The sequence below is a fragment of the Stenella coeruleoalba genome, assembly GCF_951394435.1.
Source record: "Stenella coeruleoalba genome assembly, chromosome: 1".
Classification (NCBI taxonomy): Eukaryota; Metazoa; Chordata; class Mammalia; order Artiodactyla; family Delphinidae; genus Stenella; species Stenella coeruleoalba.
Window position 1 is genome coordinate 90,319,450 of NC_137169.1, and position 20,385 is coordinate 90,339,834.

General features: G+C 33.8%; 1 protein-coding gene across 4 annotated transcripts in view; it reads right to left on the reverse strand.

Annotated features, from left to right (window-relative positions):
* The window catches only part of COL11A1 (collagen type XI alpha 1 chain), a 199,622-nt gene that overhangs the window by 60,828 nt on the left and 118,409 nt on the right, over positions 1-20,385 (reverse strand). For all 4 annotated transcript variants that reach the window (XM_079934210.1, XM_079934208.1, XM_079934211.1 and 1 more), the window contains 10 exons: positions 19,902-19,955; positions 19,724-19,768; positions 19,537-19,590; positions 19,377-19,421; positions 17,820-17,873; positions 11,136-11,189; positions 6,632-6,685; positions 3,848-3,955; positions 3,365-3,454; positions 3,054-3,107 (listed from right to left, as the gene is read on the reverse strand). In XM_079934210.1, the coding sequence (XP_079790336.1) occupies positions 3,054-3,107; positions 3,365-3,454; positions 3,848-3,955; positions 6,632-6,685; positions 11,136-11,189; positions 17,820-17,873; positions 19,377-19,421; positions 19,537-19,590; positions 19,724-19,768; positions 19,902-19,955 (612 nt within the window). The remainder of the gene's footprint in view (positions 1-3,053; positions 3,108-3,364; positions 3,455-3,847; positions 3,956-6,631; positions 6,686-11,135; positions 11,190-17,819; positions 17,874-19,376; positions 19,422-19,536; positions 19,591-19,723; positions 19,769-19,901; positions 19,956-20,385) is intronic.

Below are 20,385 nucleotides of genomic sequence, written 5' to 3' on the forward strand. Positions count from 1 at the left end.
AGAATAAATTCTAATTCCAAATAAATAAACTCACAGTCAGCATCTGTGGAGCATTTCTATCAGCAAAGTATAAAAGCATTTTAAAATCTTTTGTGACTACTAAGAGGCTTTGAGCTTTCGTGTGAGAGTGTTTTGTGTTTGTCATCGTTTCTGACCAGGTAAAACTGACCAGGCATCACTAAATTATCATTCCCCCAAGGACACAAGCTTGAAGTCATCATTCAGTTTTCATCTTTCCTCACTGCCCATATCCAATCTTAGTAATAAATCCTACTATCCTGCCTTCCTAGTGTTTGTTCCATCTGCACTGGCCTTTGACTTCCCACTGTACTATCATTGGCTCACTCATATTATGACATTGATCACTGAACTTTTATGTTCAATGAGTCTCTCCCATCTCTGCTATGTATTACACACTAATGATAACTTTTTCCCTAAAACTTTATTAAATTTGTTTGCTCCAAAAAACTTTAATTTTTTTTTACTCCATTTACTCCAAAAACTTCAAATCTTCAAATTACTTCAACGTGGCATTTTAGAGCTTCAATAATCATATGGCACATTATATTTCTGCTTTAGCATTATATTATGTAAATACATAGCAGAGTACCTGGGTCCTAGCAAGAATTCATCACACTTTAGTCCCTCTCCCAAGGTGTCACACTTTGGTTAGACCAGATGTTCCCTAAACACCTTATCCCTTTCCTAGTATCATTCTCTAGATCTTAATGATTTTGTAATCCTCTATACTCTTTGAAGCCAAGTTCAAGGGCCACCTCCTGCATGACCCTTTTACTGATTTCTCTTCTCTTCCCCTGCCCTTGAGTAATTAATAATTGTTGTTTGTATATCATTAGGCATTTAATCACTGACTGTCTTATAGTGCTATTTGGTCTTTGGTGTGTTTCTTTTCAAAATTGTTTCCCTTATTTTAAATCTTTTAGAGGTATGTCTTCTGTGGAGCTTAATTGTATACAGGGAAGTAAGTAGTAATTGCCAAATAAGTGGTTCTTGATGCTAAATGAATAAATATTAGATCTTTTTGATCATATTTACTATGTTCTTTCACATGTAACTGGATAATTGTTGAGTAATATTCTATTAAAGTATATCTCTATCTCCTGGGCATATTATGTACCCTACAAATATATTGATTTCAACTGTCCAAAGACCTCAGATAACATTGTTTGCTTGGGTCCTAAAAAATTACTTTAAACAATTTAAATGTTGTGCTCATGATTCAGGTTTCACAGATGCAATAACTATTGATCTCAAAAAATGCATCCATATTCCAAAATAAAATTCACTTTAGAACATGAAGTTCTGGATAAATAGATTGCATTGCACTGAAAATTTTGAAGATTCTATCTATGCTCAAATAAGCACTTCTGTCTTATTCAACTATTTTTTCCTACTCATGCTACCACCACTAACTTATCTGGATATCTTAAAATGTTCTATATAATTTTATGAATATCAAATATAGTTATTGAAAAGTCTTACTTTTCTTTTTAAAAAATCCTTATCAGATATCCATACCGACCATAATCATTGTAATGACATTTGTATGATCTACAGATTAAATATAATGTTAATCAATCTGCCAAAGATTATATTGCTGTGTTCTCAGTATTATTTATGCTATATACACTTTACTCCAGTATCAGGATGTATGATAAATTTAAATAGGTAAATATGGAATGATTATATTGACAGCACTGTACTGTGAATATAACCAAAGTAACATAAGGAACTCACAGTCTAATGAAAGAGACAGACAACCAAATATATTCCAATGCAATTTCTAAAATGCGAATCATAACAAAGAGCACAAAGAGCAGAGAAATTTCACTAATATATGAAATGGAAGCAAATTGTCCAAAGATGACCTTATAGAGATTTTAACATTTAAGCTTGATCTCTACGGATGAGTAGGATTTTTTCAAATAGAGAAAGGAAAAATGGGGTTTCCTGGAAGAAGAATAGTATAAACTATATTCTCTGCAAAGTATAAAGATTGTGGTAGTATGATAAGCAAGAAATTCAGTGCATTAAATTGGGTAGAATTAGAATGTAGGCCTTGAGAAAAATAAAATAGACTATAGTGATTGGGATCAAATTTTGAAGAAACTTATAAGGAGTTTGGTTTCCAAAGACAGCGTGGAACCATGAGATATGTATAAGCAAAGCAATGGAAGAGTTAAGGTTGTGTATTAAGCTATAATTCTACAATCAGTGGGCAAAACTAACAGAAGAGGGTAAGAAAGAGAGTCAAGGAGATAAGACACTATTAAGCAAAGAGGGAAAGGAAAGAGTCTGAACAAATGTGGTGGTAGTGGAAATGAAGAAAAGGGGACAAATTAAAGGAACATTTTGGAGATGGAACTAGTATGACTTCAATATGTTATATAAAGAAGTTGAGATGCAAGTTAAGGTAACTTTCAGCTTTTTAGATTGGAGAAATAAAATGGAGAATGAGAAGAAACCGCTAAAATTGGTAGTTTGGCTCTTATTGGTAACTTCACACGGTACAGCTAAGAATGAAGGTAAATTAATGGAAAAAAATTAAGGCTGCATTCTAATGCTTTCTGGGGGGTTATATGTATCTCAAAAATCTGATATTTACTCATTCACCAATTATTTCATAAGGTTACATTGACTAAATAAAGCAATCTAGATAATATACAAAATGGATATATGCCTTTCACACTTATGGGATTTTTTAAATGAGCATTGATAAAATTCAAGTTTCATCAAGTACTCAGAATCAGACAAAGTATGATTTATTTCCTCAGGTATTGTAAGAAGCAAGATAGCTCCTTTTACCTCCTGACAGCAGTGGTAAAATAAATATTTTCAATCAGCTAAACTCTTTTGTTTCTGCACTCATCAGAGCATGCAACTGGTAGAAACCAGGCATTGACTGACTGATTTGATTGACATGTGTTTATTTTCTCTTCCACACACTGTGGGATCACAGCATGAGAGTAATGAAAGAAGAGCTGTAATTTGCAATCATGGATAGCATGGCTATTTATTATAATCATACTTACAACTGGACCTGGTGGGCCCTGGGGACCTTCTCCTCCTTTCAGTCCAGGTGCACCCTGGGAAAAGTGAAAAGCAAAGATAATGAATTGATGTGAATTGAATATAAATAGGAGGAGATGTATGATTGACAAAATGAGAATATTAGGAAGTGTTTCCAGACACTAATGTATATTGCTATATGTATTATGACAACCAATGCATATGCTTACATATTTCCCTTTAATTACTCATGAATCTTTATTTAGTTGAGACCTAAAAAAATGCTTCTAATAAGCAATTTTATTCACATATTTCATTAATATGTTAATTATACCTGAGCTCCAGAAAGTCCTCTTTCACCTGGGAAACCACGTAGTCCTGCTGGTCCATCTTTCCCTGAGACACCTTGAGGACCTGGGTCACCCTAAAGAACATAATAAACATCCATCATAGAGAGTAAACTCTACATGTTTCCAGAAACAAAATTGTAATTACCTCTAAACTATTGTGAGTAAAGCCTGAATACCGTTTAATGATGAGAGTATTGTGTGGAATGTCATATACATTAAAATGAGCTACTATTCACAGTTGAGTGTATATAAATGGATGGTTTTATGGTCAATAGAACTAACTGTTCTTGTATATTGTCCAGTCATGCCTTGAGATACAATAAACTGAATATTTTACTGACATATCTTTCTGACATTCATTTAAATACTACACCAGCATTTAGAGAATCTATGGACAAGTAATGAGAAGCTACAGTAAAAAGTAAATGAATATTTTCAGCCAAGAAAATTCCTTGAGCATGGTGTACCTTTGCACCTTCTTTTCCTGCAGCACCGGGAAGACCTTGCTCCCCAGGAGGGCCAGGAGGACCAGGATGTCCACGTTCACCTATGGGACCAGTCTCACCAGTTGGTCCCTAAATTGGATAAATAAACTTCATTAGATTGCTCTTTTATTTTTGGCAAAGATAACACAAACCCAAAACAAATATCACTCCCTTTCACAAAGTTTTATCATTTTCAATTATTTTCATGATGTCCTACAAAACTGCATATAAAGCAGTGAAAGTAAATTACCTGGTAGAAGTCTGAAAGATTATGTGTAATCTTTATTAAAATCTGAGTGTATAGGGAAATATATAGATAAATTCAAAGAGCTGTTTTCTTTATTTAATACCAGATTGTTTCAGAGTGAGGCCAAGTATTGTTAAAAACTGTTTTTTCACTATAATTTCATACCCTCCCCTCTTTTTATATTAGGTGTCAAATGAGTTTAGGAGCAAAAGAGGCACTGGTACCACTACTCAATTAATCACTGCTTGATAATAAGCTCAGGTCCCCTGGAACCCAAACAACCAAAGTGGTCCTCCTTGGAATTTCCATGATTGGAGACCTTCCAATTGTTAATCTACGTTCATTTGACAAAGTCTAGACAATGTGGCAGGGGGACCCTGAAGATCATGAGTTTGGGTTGGCAGTTCCTTTCGGCCAAAGACTATAACAAATAGCCCACTGCCTTAAACTGCTGCAAATGCCAAAGTGAAAAATGTCAGGTCACTTATGTGTCCCCTGAGTGGTGCTGGTTCGTGGTGCTATTTCAAGTGTAAATAGAGAATGGTGACCAGTTGCTCTCTATCTCCACTTAGAGAAAAACAAAATGAAGGATTTAAGTTTAAACATATATAAAGGGAAAGTTTCCAGATGCTAAGATTGTTAAACAGTGGAATGTGTTACTGAAGTTGCTTATGGAATATCATTCTGTTATTTTTCTAAAAATGCAACAGATTCTTACTTTTTGGTCTTGGATAAAAAACACATCTATCCCGAATTTGAGTGTACATTTCTAGGTTTAAATTCCTTTAATTATGTATTGCTGAAGGTCCCAAACTTATCATTAATGCATAAACATTTCTTCCCATAGGAATGTTTCCTTAAACATCTGATCAGAATTTCAATAGTAAGGAATGTAGAACTGATCCTAATTTAATGGCTATCACCACTGAGACAAAAATGAGTGGTGATTCACATGACCGCACAAAAAAAGGAGTATCAAGTATTGCAATCAATATTGCTCCTATTAAATCACTTCCTTTCACTTCCTAACATGAAAATACGGTTACATTTGAAATAGGCTATAGAATTTTCTTTCTTAAAAGGACCAATAAAGAAAAATAATCCAATGAAGATGCATATTCAATAACACACGTGTTATTTTTATGCCTTAAAGTAGGGAGACAAAAAAGAACACGGGGCTCAGAAACCGGATGTCTGCATTAGGCAGAGATGACTTTTCAAAATCGTGAGGACCTGAAATGTTCAGTTAAGCCCCAAGATGTTTACATTCTAGTTGGGGCCCTAATTCTATTTCTGTTCAGAGATAAATAACATAATAGGAATGATTCTTTCAGTTAGATTTTTCCACAGAAAATTGCTGTGAAGTTGTTTGGAATAAAGAAGAAAACAATTATTTAGAGGGTTTTTTAAAAATTAAAACTGATAAGCAGTTAAAAGGAAGGCTCAGCACACACACAGAAATCTGCAAAAAGAGCATCATGCACACTGTTTTCTTCTTTATAAAGTAGCAAACAGAAATTCCCTTGGCTCAAAGTGATCTCTGAAATAAAAGGGATCAACCAATCCAAGAACTCTTCGTTTTTGCTTCTATCACACATATTCCTAGAAAGAAGACACAGTTTTCGTTTCTCTCTGTGTGTGTGGTGTGTGATTGAGTTACAAAGTATTAAGAGCTAATTGTAGGCTGAGGAAAGACTACTTAAAGCAATTAAATAATTAAAACACTCAATCAACTGCTCTTTTGCTATAATTTGTTATTAGCAGGGATAAAATTCCAGCTGAGTAAACTAGATGTGTCGTGTCCATTCAATAGGCTACGCCAGAATAAAAACATTGTTTTCTATCCCTGTGAATTATTTTCTATAAGTAGTTAATACTATAATTCAGGATACTGCATCAAGTTTTGAGATTCTTTCTGCCACCTCCCTTGAAAAAGCTACTTGTCTTTGCCATTATTTCTATATACTCAAAGATTACACACTAATATTTTATCATCGATGGAAATCATTGTTATGAAGACAGAAATTTTAAGAAACATGTAATATAATGCAAAAATTAACATTTTAGAAGAATTGTGTTAGAAGCTTTATATTTCTAATATATTATACCTCTAAATCTAATTTATACTTAGAAAACTAAAGTCATTTTATAATTTGAAATCCCCAAAAAGATTATGGCCAATCTATTTAAAAATTATGTGATGTTTTTAGCAGATGATGCCATGATCAGGCTTTCGTGTCACCTTCATTGTGAACTTTCTGACTTAATGTCATTTATTTTATTCTTTTCTTTTATTCATTCAGGCAATTGAAAAATCGCTTTAGCTAACTGATGGTTTGCTGAAGTTCATTTGATGCAGGCAAATTATATATTTAAATGCCATCCAAAATATAAAAATACATAAATTTCAATTAAAAACTTTTCACAATAAAATGAGCAAATTTTACACAACTTAGCAAAGGTGAAAATATAAACAAGAAAATAAATCTTGTTAGGAAAATAAAGTAAATGGAACGTACCTGTGGTCCAACAACACCCCCTGGCCCAGGAGGGCCGGTCTTGCCTTGAAACCCCTAAGGTAAAAAAAATAATCTATAAAAGCTATCCAGGACACAAAGCATAAATTAAAATTCTCTGAGACAGTTGAATAATTCACATTAAAAGAAAGTCATCTTTTGGATAAAAATACTTATTTTTAAATGCCTATGAATTATTACATTCCAGTTCTTTTTATATTGAAAACTTAACATCTTCACTATTGTACACTGTAGTCCTATGATTACTTTCAATAAGCTTAAAAAAGAAAACAAGAAAATGGGATGAAGCTGGAGCAAAAATGTGTTCTTAGCCCTCTTTCACTGAGTCAGACAACATAGAAATTTTAATCGAGAAACGTTTACAGATGAAATAAATGAGGATTTAGACATTCTTTGAAACACTCCACTGGTTCTTTATACAGAGATAAATCTACAGTCTGTGATATTCATGCATTTCTCTTTCCTGCATTCCAACAATCTCATAAAATAAACAAGATATAAAAATAAATTTATAAAAAGAAAGCTTTGCATGCTTTGTCATTATTTCAACATTTTATCAGTGTTCTTTCTTAAAACCCAAAAGAATATACTTACAAATGTACCTTGCATATAATGCAGTCATTAGAATAAAATCCAGTAGATGTGAGCGCATGTACTCACTAAACAAGGCCTTTGGGCATATATTCTGGTGTCTATATTTCTCTAGACTCCTGGGTTATTCATTCTGCATGACTGTATTATGATTAGCAAATTTCCTTCTCATGTGAGTTAATTGACACTTAACAGTTGGATAAAGATTCAAAATACTGACAAACCTGCCAAAGAATTGAATTAAAGCAAATAGTATTTGCAAAAGTTTTATTCATTATAACATCAGATTGGAAATAAGAAAGTTAGAAAGCAAAGAGCAGAAACTAGCCCCACACTTGTATCATGAACTTCCAGATAATTGTGATTACATTATTTATAAAAACAAAACTTAAAAGCAGGAAAAGAATCTGTAATTATTTTAATTGATGCCATGGGGAAAGAAAACAAATTTCTCCTATTTTTAAAGTACATTAATTCTTTTTTTTTTGAACTTGAGAACACGGGGTGAGGGGAGAAGCTGGGGCGAAGTGAGAGTAGCATCGACATGCGGGAAGCAGCAGCATAGCACAGGGAGATCAGCTCGGTGCTTTGCGATGACCTAGAGAGGTGGGATAGGGAGGCTCAAGAGGGAGGGGATGTGGAGACATATGTATGCATATAGCTGATTTACTTTGGTGTACAGCAGAAACTAACACAGTATTGTGAAGCAATTATACTCCAATAAAGATCTGTTAAAAAATACATTAATTCTTAAGACCATCAGGTTTCCATTTGAGTTATCAATAACAACAGCAAAGTGAATCAATTCAAGGGAAATATATTATAGCATTTACTTAGCTTGACTGCTTAATTTTAACTTTTCAGGAACTTAATGGTGTGGAAATTTGTACCCACATATGTAAGCATATATATACATAATTTTTTTTTTCTTTTTCACTGAGAGCTAACAGCTCTTAGTGCTGTTACTCTTATCATTTGTTTACAGCATGTAGTCCCACATCCTAGCTACTCCTTAGATGATCTCAATAACTTCCATGATCACAATTGTTATCAATGCCTTCTTATGTTTTTTCCTCAGCTTAACATTCTCAAAATTGTTCTCACTAAATGAATCCTCTCCTTTGATTTTCCACCTCTGTTCTCTCCCTTTATTAACAAAGTGACTTCAGATCCCAGACTTTCCTCAGGTCCTCAAGCTCAGTCATTTAATCCTACCATGTCATCTCAGAAACTCGCAAATACAGCTTCTTCTCTCTTGTTGAGTAGACAGACCTGTCTTATTTGAACTATACTCGCCACTTTCCTTGACCACTACAGTTTTTCAAGTCAGGTTCACTCACCTGTCCACTTGTTATCATGCCACAAAAGCAAATCTATTCAACTCATTGCTAAGCATATGTCATGAAATATCCATTACCAAGTCTACACAATCTCAACTTTCCCTAAACAACCATGCACCACATGGTTGCATAATCTGTTCCCTCTGTCTGGATCACCTTTTGCCCAATTTCTAATCACAAAGTTTGACATAAAGCTGTAAGTGCAATCAGGACTTTAAAAAAATTAGTCTTATAAAGTTTTTTCCTTAGTAACTGTGAGAGCAAGAATAGCAGATGAAATTGATCACAATAATAATTAATTATGAAAATTAACTGATTAAAAATAAATGCTTAACTGAGGAAATTCTGTGAAAAATTTGCCACCCAGACTTGTATTCATATGTTCTAAGAGGGTGCTAGTACCTCTGAGTGAGAAACAGATTTGGAAGGAGCTGGAAAACAGCATTGACCATACGCCTGCTCATTCAAAACATTCAGAGTTTTGCAAGTATCTTATAAATCTGACACTGAGGATCTTACAGATGAACTATGTGCAAGAAAACTTTTATAGATCAGAATGGAGTGCGATTATTCTAATACTGTCATGTAATAAGACTTTCCTTGCCATTTAATTTTAGGATAATAAGTTAAATTATGTTTTTCAAAATCCCGAAAAACAGAAGTTAATTTGAGACATGAGTAATAAAAATGGAACTCCTATTCTGATCACCTCTACAGTCAAAGCATGATTTGGCACTGTGTTTCTGAGACAAACGTGGGTTGTTTCAGTATAATAAAGACTATCTCTAATTATTCCTAGTGGTCTTAAAAAGCTTTAAATTGTAAGATGTCAGAATGAACCTTCAATTCAAGGATTTCTGAATGGGAACAAATCTCAAATATAATAAAATACTTTCTTCTTTAAAAAAAGGAAACAGATATATCAAAATATAGATGCCCTAGATCCTGACTCTTGGACAAGATAATCTTTTGAATCACAGTCAACACAGAACAAGGTGAGAAAGAAAGGTTCCTGGTGATAGGGTGACTCACTACTGTTCTTAAAGTGGATTTGAAATCAGGAATACAATTTTCCAGACAAAATTCTAGTTGTTGTTTACAAAAAACTACTAGATGAGAATATCCATCCTAGAAACGTTAGTTAATATGCTAGTTTTCCACTTTAACTTTAAAGGTTATATATAATATGGTTACTTTGGATAGAAGCAGAAGCTCTTGATTAAATTAAAGTCAAAAGGGATTTTATAATGATAATTCTCTAGGTACCCCTTCCTCAAAAGACATTTTGGAAATATTTGAGAGGTATTCCCAAGAAGCTATACCATGACTTAGTTAAAAATGATTGACTGCAATATTTGAATGAGAATGCGTTTGCAAATTTGAATGTGGATTATCCTTTAGAGAGTTTATTTCTTGCTCATCATGGAGATGTCTTTCCCAATAGGAAACCCAAACAATTTTACTCTTTGGTCTCACTAAAATCATTCTTGATTTTGCTTCGGTAATCCAAGACTTTGAAGTTTACAATCTGACTAAAACTAAAAAGTCATTACACTAAGAATTGTCACTTGGTGAGCAAAACAGGAATTGGCTGCTGCTGCCAGATTGTTTATCCTATGTAGAAAATCATCATGTTTTCAAATCTGTTATCCAGTATTTCTATTGAACCCCAAATATGTGTTCATGCTGGCAGAATACCCTAAGATAATTTTGAGCCACACAGTCAAAGGTAGTCTGTGTTGTGGTTTCCTTAAGAAATCTGGATAAAATTAATCAATGTTAGGAGCCAAGAATTGATTCCAAGGAAACATGCTAATCCATGGTGATTTCTTATTAGACTACCATCCCACTGCAACAGTCAGATACAAAGTTTTGTTAACAGTGGCAGAATAAATAAACAAAACCGCCAGGATTCTTAAACCACAGTTGAGCTGCCAGTTTCCCCGTTGTCTACCTCTGTTATACACATAAGTTATTCAGAGAGTGTATTTAATGTTATATTCCCCATCATTTAAGTTACATTTTTTTCCATTTCCATTTTCCTACTTGAGAGGAGAGAATGCATTTGACATAGTTCTAGACCAATTACAGCCTTACAGTTCCAATAGCAGGAAATATTTCATCCCTTAATTCTGGATAGAAGAGTATATTATCTGCAGTTTATTGTAATGTGTCTCCTTTAGAGAGTGGAAAGGTGAAAGGGTAGGGTGGAATATATCTGTAACAAAGACTTATGTGAAAGGGTCAAGGCTGACAACCTTGTGGAGGTATCCAAAAGACAATGAGGTCTTTTCCATCAGCTTATCCCTAAAGTGTTGTTATTGAAAACAAGGAAAATCAAGTAACATCCATGTCCTCAAGTATATTTATTTAAATGTTTAGATACAAACATAGGTCTATTTATGTATTGCAAATATATTTTTAAAAGATTAAATGGAATTAATTTCACCATTGTCCTTAACCTGATAATTGACTTGTTAATAATAAAGTATCTTTCTGTGAAATGATGAACTGCTTGAGACAGAAAATTTGAATCAGAAGACTGGGTCACTTACAGTCTCTCCACGTTGCCCAGGGTGTCCTGGCAGGCCATCCTTTCCAGGTGGTCCCTGAAATCACAAATATTAAACATCAAACATCATAAATATTTCTTGAATTATTTATAATCTAAATACATGTTAGGCAATTTTCTTATATCTTCATTAGATATCTTATTTTGATGTTCTATTGACTTCACATACGGTAGAATGTGTATTTTTTTTTTTTTTTTTTTTTGCGGTACGCGGGCGTCTCACTGTTGTGGCCCCTCCCGTTGCGGAGCACAGGCTCCGGACGCACAGGCTCAGCGGCCATGGCTCACGAGCCCAGCCGCTCCGCGGCATGTGGGATCTTCCTGGACCGGGGCACGAACCCATGTCCCCTGCATCGTCAGGCGCACTCCCAACCACTGCGCCACCAGGGAAGCCCCTGTATATATCTTTTTAGCATATCTATAGCTATAAATGAGACCAGGAGAAAATTGTACAACTGTAATCTGAATATTTTACATTTAAATTTCATTAGCATCTTTCTTTTCAAAAAGCATATTCATATTGGTTTGTATTTTTGTTTTTGTAAAAATGTTAGCTCCTCAGTACTTGACAAATGAATATTTTTCCCTCTTTTTGGTGATGTGTTCCTAATACAATTTCTTGTGCACTGAGACTTGGATACCAGAGATAGATAGTGTCCTCTAGTGGTGGTCTGAGCTCTTACTAACAAGAATGTGAAAGAAATACAAACATAAACAATGGCATTTTACTTCCCAGTTGCTTCAAGTAAAGGAAACAAGGTGCAAGACTCAATTTTAGAAGTCATCAGGGCAAATTTTTCCCAGCAGGTTTTCTTAAATACCCTCTTGGAAGCATAATGTTTATTAAACACTGGAGAGCACATCTACTATGTTATCACTTTCAGTAAAGGATGCTGTCTTTGTCATGACTGAAAAAATAAATGAAGCCTTTAAGTACTTAAAGTAAACAACTCTGTAAGGTTCTTATGTTTTAGATACTTAGTAGAAATAGATTGCTTCTTTAGACTGCATTATGGATTATTCATACTACTCAGAAACCATTAAGCACCAAGTTCAATTTTCAAAACATGTATAATAAGTATAGGCAGAGATATTCTTAGGTGAGAATGTCTGGATAAATGAAGAGAAATGATCACTGTAATAACATTTTTAACGATAACAGGTATACCTCTCACAGTATGTTAATTATTTGAATAAACCTACTTATTTATTTAAAAATACATTATTTACATAAAGCTATTTTCAAATATCAATTCTTTGTAAATTGAGTTTGAAAAAAGGTATTTCAAAATAAGATCATTTTCACAGATAGCTTTTTTCCCACTGGAATAAGACTTTTTCTAGCTTGGTTATAATGTTTCAGTGGAAAGCCTTCCCAACAGTGACTAGTACCAGCTCTGCTTCCTGATTGCATCTTTATTGACACACTGGTTAAATTACCAGCTCTAATTAAAGCCTGTTATGATATTTCACAAGATCATAGCTTCCTCAGTGATTTGTTCATATTTTCCAGGATCATCTCAGTGATTCTATTCCCATCCACCCAAAGGACCAAAGCTGGAATGTTTTTAACCAATTCCCCAAAATGTTCTTGGATATCATCTACCCAGCCCTTCTTTCAAAAACATATATTACATATCTATGTATTAGGCATTAGGTGTATCGTTCTTGGTTTAGAGGTGAGACACATCTATAAGCAGTTGATTGCTAGTGGACCTCATCTAGGTTCAGTATTTCAAAATAGTAAAGAAAAACAAATCTTGTGCTCTATCACTATTTTGATACATATGGGAAAAAATATGCCATTAATTGAGGGCAGTAGTAAAAGTTTTAACTAAAATTATAGAGGGTGACAGCTAAAGGATAATAAACATGAGTCAGGTTTTTTTTTTCCACCACGCTTAAGTGTATCTCAAATGATGAGTTTTGCAATCAGTATAAGGCATTTACATGTTTTTTAGCAAATCTGTAAATATAAAAGTTAAATATCTTGTTATATTTGCTGGTGTGAAAAGTATAGATTACACTTTTATTGCAAAATATTATAACTCTTTAAAACAGTGATCTTACATCTAAAAAATGTCACATGGGATGAATGCAACATGATTTTTAATGGCTTTCCTAGATATCCTATGGGAGCAGTGTAAATAGACTATATAAAGAATTCATACCATCATCATTTTTCTTAAGTATTTATTCCTAATATTAAGTGATTAATCCTAAGTAATTTTTTTTTTTTTTGGCCATGGCTCACGGGCGCAGCCGCTCCGCGGCATGTGCGATCTTCCCGGACCGGGGCACGAACCCATGTTCCCTGCATCGGCAGGCGGACTCTCAACCACTGCACCACCAGGGAAGCCCAATCCTAAGTAATTTTAATGGCCTCACACTACTATCCAATAAAATAAGCATATTAATTACCAAATAATTGCATGGCGTTAATTTAAATATAATAATTTTATTGATCAAAGTAGACTGCCCCTTTAATATTGTTGGTGAAGAGTAGTGACAACAAATTCATCTAAATGGGGGGAGGGTGCATATACAGCAAAGCAATCCGTGAAACGACACTTATAAATGTTAAGATGTTTTTCACTTCACACTGGCACTGAGTTTTGACTTTTCTCTAAATAGAATGTATCTTACAGTAGTCATGTTATAAATCCTAATCACCTAAATTAATTTTTTTAATTGGGATAACTATATGCTGACACTGGCATGAAATTAACAGACTCTAAACATGAACATTCTAAGTGCTTAATCCATACTCCACATGTGTCTGTGTGAATATATATATTTTTTCATTTATTTTTCATGTATATATCTAACATATGTATGTGTGTGTGTGTGTATATATATATATATATATATATATATATATATATATATATTTCCTGATTACAATGAAAATGAATCAATTAATTTGAAGGAAGAGGAGCTTGGTTCTATCTCTCTACCTGAATCCCTCCTTCTAAATATCAAAGAAATGAAGACAGTTCTTTCCTATATGTTATACAACTACATAGCAGAGAAATGATAGGTACTCTTATTTCATGCACTAATGTTGCATTTGTCAGAGAAATAGAGTATAAAACTCATTTTGTTTAGCAGTGAAAGCAATGTTCCTTAACAGTGTCATGTCTGTCCAAGCAGACTACATGTTTCTCAAGTGTAGGCATTTATTATATTTCTAATACTCCTTAGAGACAAAATGCATGCATGATCAATGGCTCAAAACTTGTTGAAAGATATGTGACAGAATGGACTGAAAAAGTTTGAGGAAAAAATGGCTTTATTGACAATAAAATTATATTACATGAGAGAAACTTCTTAACAATTTGTACAAATATAAATGGTATGATAATGTTGAAGTTACACATATCACTGGATTTTATGTTGCTAAACAATGATCTATGCACATGGCTTCAAAATACTTATGAAAGAATCTTATGCGCAAAATCATTTTTGCAACAGTATTTTCACTTCTCTGTATGTGCAACTTTGCATGACTTAATATTACATTTGGAACAAAACTGAAATAGTGAGCAAACAATATTATATGCAGACAGTATCTATATTATCCTTTGTTTAATACTAGGTATTTGTATTAATCCTTTCATAACACAATAATATAGATAAAAAGTTTTCTTGATATGTTTGCTGTACTAGAGCAAGACTGTTAGTGATAAAAATAATATTTTAAACAGTGTCTAAAATTATTTTAGAAAGTAAGAGAGTTTCAGCATTTAAGTCAGTATTTCACAATAAATAATTCATTTTTCAAATATGTGAGCTAAAATTACATTTGAAAGTAATCAGAGAAAGAGGGGGTTATTCAAACTCAATTTAAAAATATTGGAGAACAAGAGTTCCCTGGTGGCGTAGTGGTTAAGAATCCGCCTGCCAATGCAGAGGACACGGGTTCCATCCTGGTCCGGGAAGATCCCACATGCCGTGGAGCAACTAAGCCCGTGCGCCACAACTACCAAGCCTGCGCTCTAGTGCCCGTGAGCCACAACTACTGAAGCCCTCACACCTACTGCCCATGCTCTGCAACAAGAGAAGCCAATGCAATGAGAAGCCCGTGCACCGCAATGAAAAGTAGCCCCCGCTGGCCACAACTAGAGAAAGCCTGCACGCAGCAACGAAGACCAAATGCAGCAAAAAATTAATTAATTAATTAATTTTAAAAAATTGGAGAATATATTTATTTACTTATAAATGATTTTCAACATGTTTAAAAATATAATCATTTGTAACATTTATTTAAATTTATAACATCTTAATTTATAATTTTCTGAATCGTTCATTTATGCAAGATTGTTACTGGACTATATTTGACTAACTATAATTATTTATATTATATATAATTATTAGAAATAAGAACATTGGGATGTACAATTTTTGAAATATTGGAATATATAAAAATCCTCACATAACTTCCTCTCACAAGGTGCATGTTGTTGTGGTTTTGCCAAAAAGATTCAGTTCAACAGATGTAGAAAACAAACTTATGGTTACCAGGGGAGAAGGAGGAGGGAGGATTAAACTGGAAGAGTGGCATTGACATATACACACTACTATACATAAAATAGATAACTAATGAGCACTTACTATATAGCACAGGGAACTCTACTCAATACTCAGTAATGGTCTATATGGGAAAAGAATCTAAAAAAGATTGGATATATGTATATGTATAACTGATTCACTTTGCTGTACACCTGAAACTAACACAACATTGTAAATCAACTATTCTCCAATAAAAGTTTTAAAAAAAGATTCAGTTCAAAAATCAGTTTAAAATATTCAGCCAAAAATCTATATCAATGTGCCACTAAGTGAAAATAACCAGGATGTGAGTAAAACTGCCATTAGGAGTTAGTTATTGGTATTATTACATTGAGAAAACATTTGGTTCTCAAATCACTGACTGCAAATTTTAACTATACTTAGTTTCCTACAGCATAGATAATATTCAAACTATGTTGGTCTTATTCTCAGCCAAAACTTTTTTGAACTTTGCTATTCAAAGTACGGCCCATTGACCACTGGCATTGGCATCATCTAGACATTTGCCAGTAACGTCAAGTCTCAAGACCCATCCCAGACCTACTGAATTAAAATCTACATTTTTAACAAAATACCAACGTGATTTACATGCACATTAAAGTTTGAATAGCATTGTCTACTCTGGACTAGAACAGTGGTTCACAAACATTAGCATGCATCAGAACGACCTAGAGAGTTCGTTAAGACACAGACTGGGCCCCTCTCCTAGAGTTCTGATTAGGTGAGTGAGGTGGAGACAAGACGTTGCATTTCTAACAAATTGCAAGTGCTGCTGATCTTCTGGTCCAGGGACCACACTGTGAGAACAATTTCCTTAGACAGGTGGGTGCTATGGTTTGAAAGTCTGTGTCCCCTTGAAATTCAGATGTTGAAATCCTAACCCTCGAAGGTGATGTTATTAGTAGATGGGACTTTTGGGCAGTGCTTATGCCACCTTCATGGAACCTTAATGAATGGAACTAGTGACTTATAAAAGAGGCTCCAGAGAGTAGACAGTGAAAAGTCTGCTACCTGAAAGAGGGTCTTCACCTCACCATTCTGGGATGAGGATCTTGGACTTCCAGCCTTCAGAACTCTAACAAATAGATTCTACTGTTTATACACTACACAGTCTGTGCTTTTCTGTTATAGCAGACGGTATGGACTAAGACAGTAAGTTGATTCTAACTCATAAATAAATGAATAGGTTGCCAAAAAAAAGAGAGAGAAAAAAGCAGCTGAGCACTGAGCATGTCCTATATTCCCACAAATATTTGTGTGAAAGTAAAAGATTTCAATTAACTTTGTGAAAATATTTGATGAAGATATTCTACAGACTGTGGTTCTAAACAAATTTTATAAAAAGGAAATGATTCAGGAAGGGTTATCATTACATTTTCTAAGAAAAATACATTATAGAGGCAAAAATAGTAAATACAAATAAATAGAACTTAATGTGATATAAGTAATGTCAGAATGTTGGAGGATGTTTAGGAAGTGACATTTGAAGAAGGATACATTGGATAATGGAAGCTAAAAAAGAAATTGATATACCAAATATTTAAGATTCAGTAATGATTTTTAATGCTGGCAATAATATTCATTGCAGGGCTTCCCTGGTGGCGCAGTGGTTGAGGGTATGCCTGCCAGTGGAGGGGGCATGGGTTCGTGCCCCGGTCCGGGAAGATCCCACATGCCGTGGAGCGGCTGGGCCTGTGAGCCATGGCCGCTGAGCCTGCGTGTCCGAAGCCTGTGCTCCGCAACGGGAGAGGCCACAACAGTGAGAGGCCCACGTACCACAAAAAAAACAAAACAAAAGAAAACCAAAAAAAAACCCATTGCAGTAGAAGAGTAGTTGAGAGAATATTCATGTTGTTCTAGTTTTGATATACTTTGAAGGAGTATTTAGTAAGATATATTTAAATTAGATTCAGAAACATTTGATAAACTTCATAAGCTGAAAATACATACTCTGGCATTATTAAGCACAATTTTGTTTTTATAGGAGTTTTTACTCATATTTGTACCTAGATATTATTTAATATAAAAGCTATGACTTTCAAAATTTGAAAACACTGTCAAATGAAGAAAGAGAAAGAAAAACCATGACACTTACAGGAGGGCCTTTTGGTCCAGGGAATCCAACTGGACCTTGAGGTCCTTGAGGACCCTGAAGAGAAAAAGCAGTGGGGAAATTTAAGAATATATCTTATAAGGTACATCTTTATACGTTGCAGTTTATTTCCACAGATAAAGAACAATATAAAATACAGCTTCTTTAACATAATGGCAGAACTATTGCATTACAACAAGATAGTCTATGGTAATTTAAAAGCAAAATGGATGATCTTCCGCACTATTCACTACTCAAAACTGCACATCACATCAATGGTCTTAGCTGAAGAACACTGTAAATATTTAGAATTCATATTAAAAATGAGTAGAACATGGATGTATCAGGAACCCTGTAGATAATCTACTTTCAACACTGGGTACACACATCCATAAATGGAGGATATTTCAAGTCCACAGCCCCCCAAAAGAAAAATTATTTTTAAAATTGATTCTATAAATGTTCTGACTCTACAGACATACAAAATTAAAAGAAAAAAATAAGTGACTATCTCAAAAAGACCATAGAGGATACCTTTAGCTAATCTCTATATTTAAAACGTATTTATTTCTGAGGATGTCACTATCATTTTACTCATGTACAAACTTCTTTTGTAGATAAGATGAAAAGAACATTATTATATAATTATTCTCATTAACATTAAATCCAAATATACATTTATAATATTGCTCTTGACTTGATGCTTAATTAACTATATTATTCAACACTTAGATTTACATAACTTTAAAAGGCATAAAGTAGACCCTATTACAAGGACTACATTGGTCGCAGCAAAAGGATGGTGAAAGATAATCCTTTATATGACCAGAACATGATAATTATATTCCTAAAAGGAATATATATAAAATGGAACATAATATAAATAAAATTTCTTAAGTAATACAATTAGGTTAGGATTTATTTATACTTAAATAAAAAATAAAGTTAATAAATTTACTATCAAGAGGATAGCTTTTAAAATATCTGGCTACAAAAAATGCTATATTTTGCCAAAAAAAGCCCAAACAAACAAATAAAAGGCATGCTTACTTATGTATATTTAGCTTTACTTTACACCAATTGAAAATCAAATTACTAAATAGTTTTCCTATTTACTGGAATAGATGTTTTATCTTGATTTGAATGTATATTGATTGTGACTTAATGGCTACTGGTAGCTTGCATTTTACCAGCATAAAGCTGCTGCCAGCTCCAGGAACAAAGTGAGTATCAGTATGGAAAGCAAGAGGAGTGGAGGAGAAGGCATAGGTGTTACATGTGTATTTAAAAGAAAACAATTATTTTTGTTTAAAAGTTGATATAGGCCAATTAGACATATAATTTCTCTCATTTCTATAACAAAATTAATAGCACATAATTGATTAAGCTTTTTGTAGGAAAGTAAATTAAAGAATAGGAATTTTTAAAACTCTGACTAGATTTTATGGATGACTGTGTACATGTATTTGCAGAAACACGTAACTGTAACTTTTCCCAGAAATTTAAACATTTGCAACATACTAATATTTACTTTATATGATATGACTGTATCGTACTTACTCTTTCACCAGGAGGGCCAGGAGGACCATCACCGCCTGAAGTGCCCTGGCAACAACAACACAAAAACCGGAAAAAGTCAGTTTAGATTCCTTCTGTTAACATCCATCCTCTGGAAGAGGAACTTACAGGAAAGCCCAAATGGAACAAGTGCTGATGATACCTTTGGACCAGGTTTCCCAGTGGGACCTCTCGCACCTCTTGAACCTCGAGGACCCTGCACATAAGAGCAAAGATGAAATTGATCTAGTTCCAAGCAGATCTAAAGGCACAGGATCAGTTTTTATTTTTGAAGAAAATAGGAGAGTTAGATGAAAAATGAAAATCATATTTTAAATCAAGGTACTTACCGTTGGGCCACGCTGACCCCGAGGGCCTGGTTTGCCAGCTACACCCTGCCAAAGACAGTTCAAACAGTTTCAATACGCAGTATATCACAGTAAATTGTGAGTCTGGTGCTGAGAGATAGGTACTCATGTAAGAACATTTACATTAGATAGTCCAGAACAATATACTTGTATATCATACCCGGGCACCTTTCTCTCCATTGGCACCTGGAAACCCAGGAAATCCAGTGGAACCCTACAAAAATAAAAATAATAAACAATGAGTACAGTAACTAACATTTTTAGCCACAAGCTGAAAGTCTTTTGGAACACAATGATTCTTACAAGCTGGTAGCATTCAAATCAAAAATATAATTTAAGATACCATACAACCTCCATTTATGTATTTAAAAATGAACTTACAGTGACACCTGAAATCCTGGAAGCATTGAAAACATGAATTGATAAAACATTTTAGTTTTTAAGGAAATTAATTAATCAAATATATCATTTCTCATATTAGTAAACAGCAATTCAAGGGCATTTCATATAAAATAAATTTAAAAATTTTTGACTTATAATTCTACATACTTGCTTCAACTCTGAAAAAAAATTTATTTTTCACAAGCATGAATAATCAAATATTAAAGTAGGAATTTTATAAAATATTTTTCCTGAATTAACAT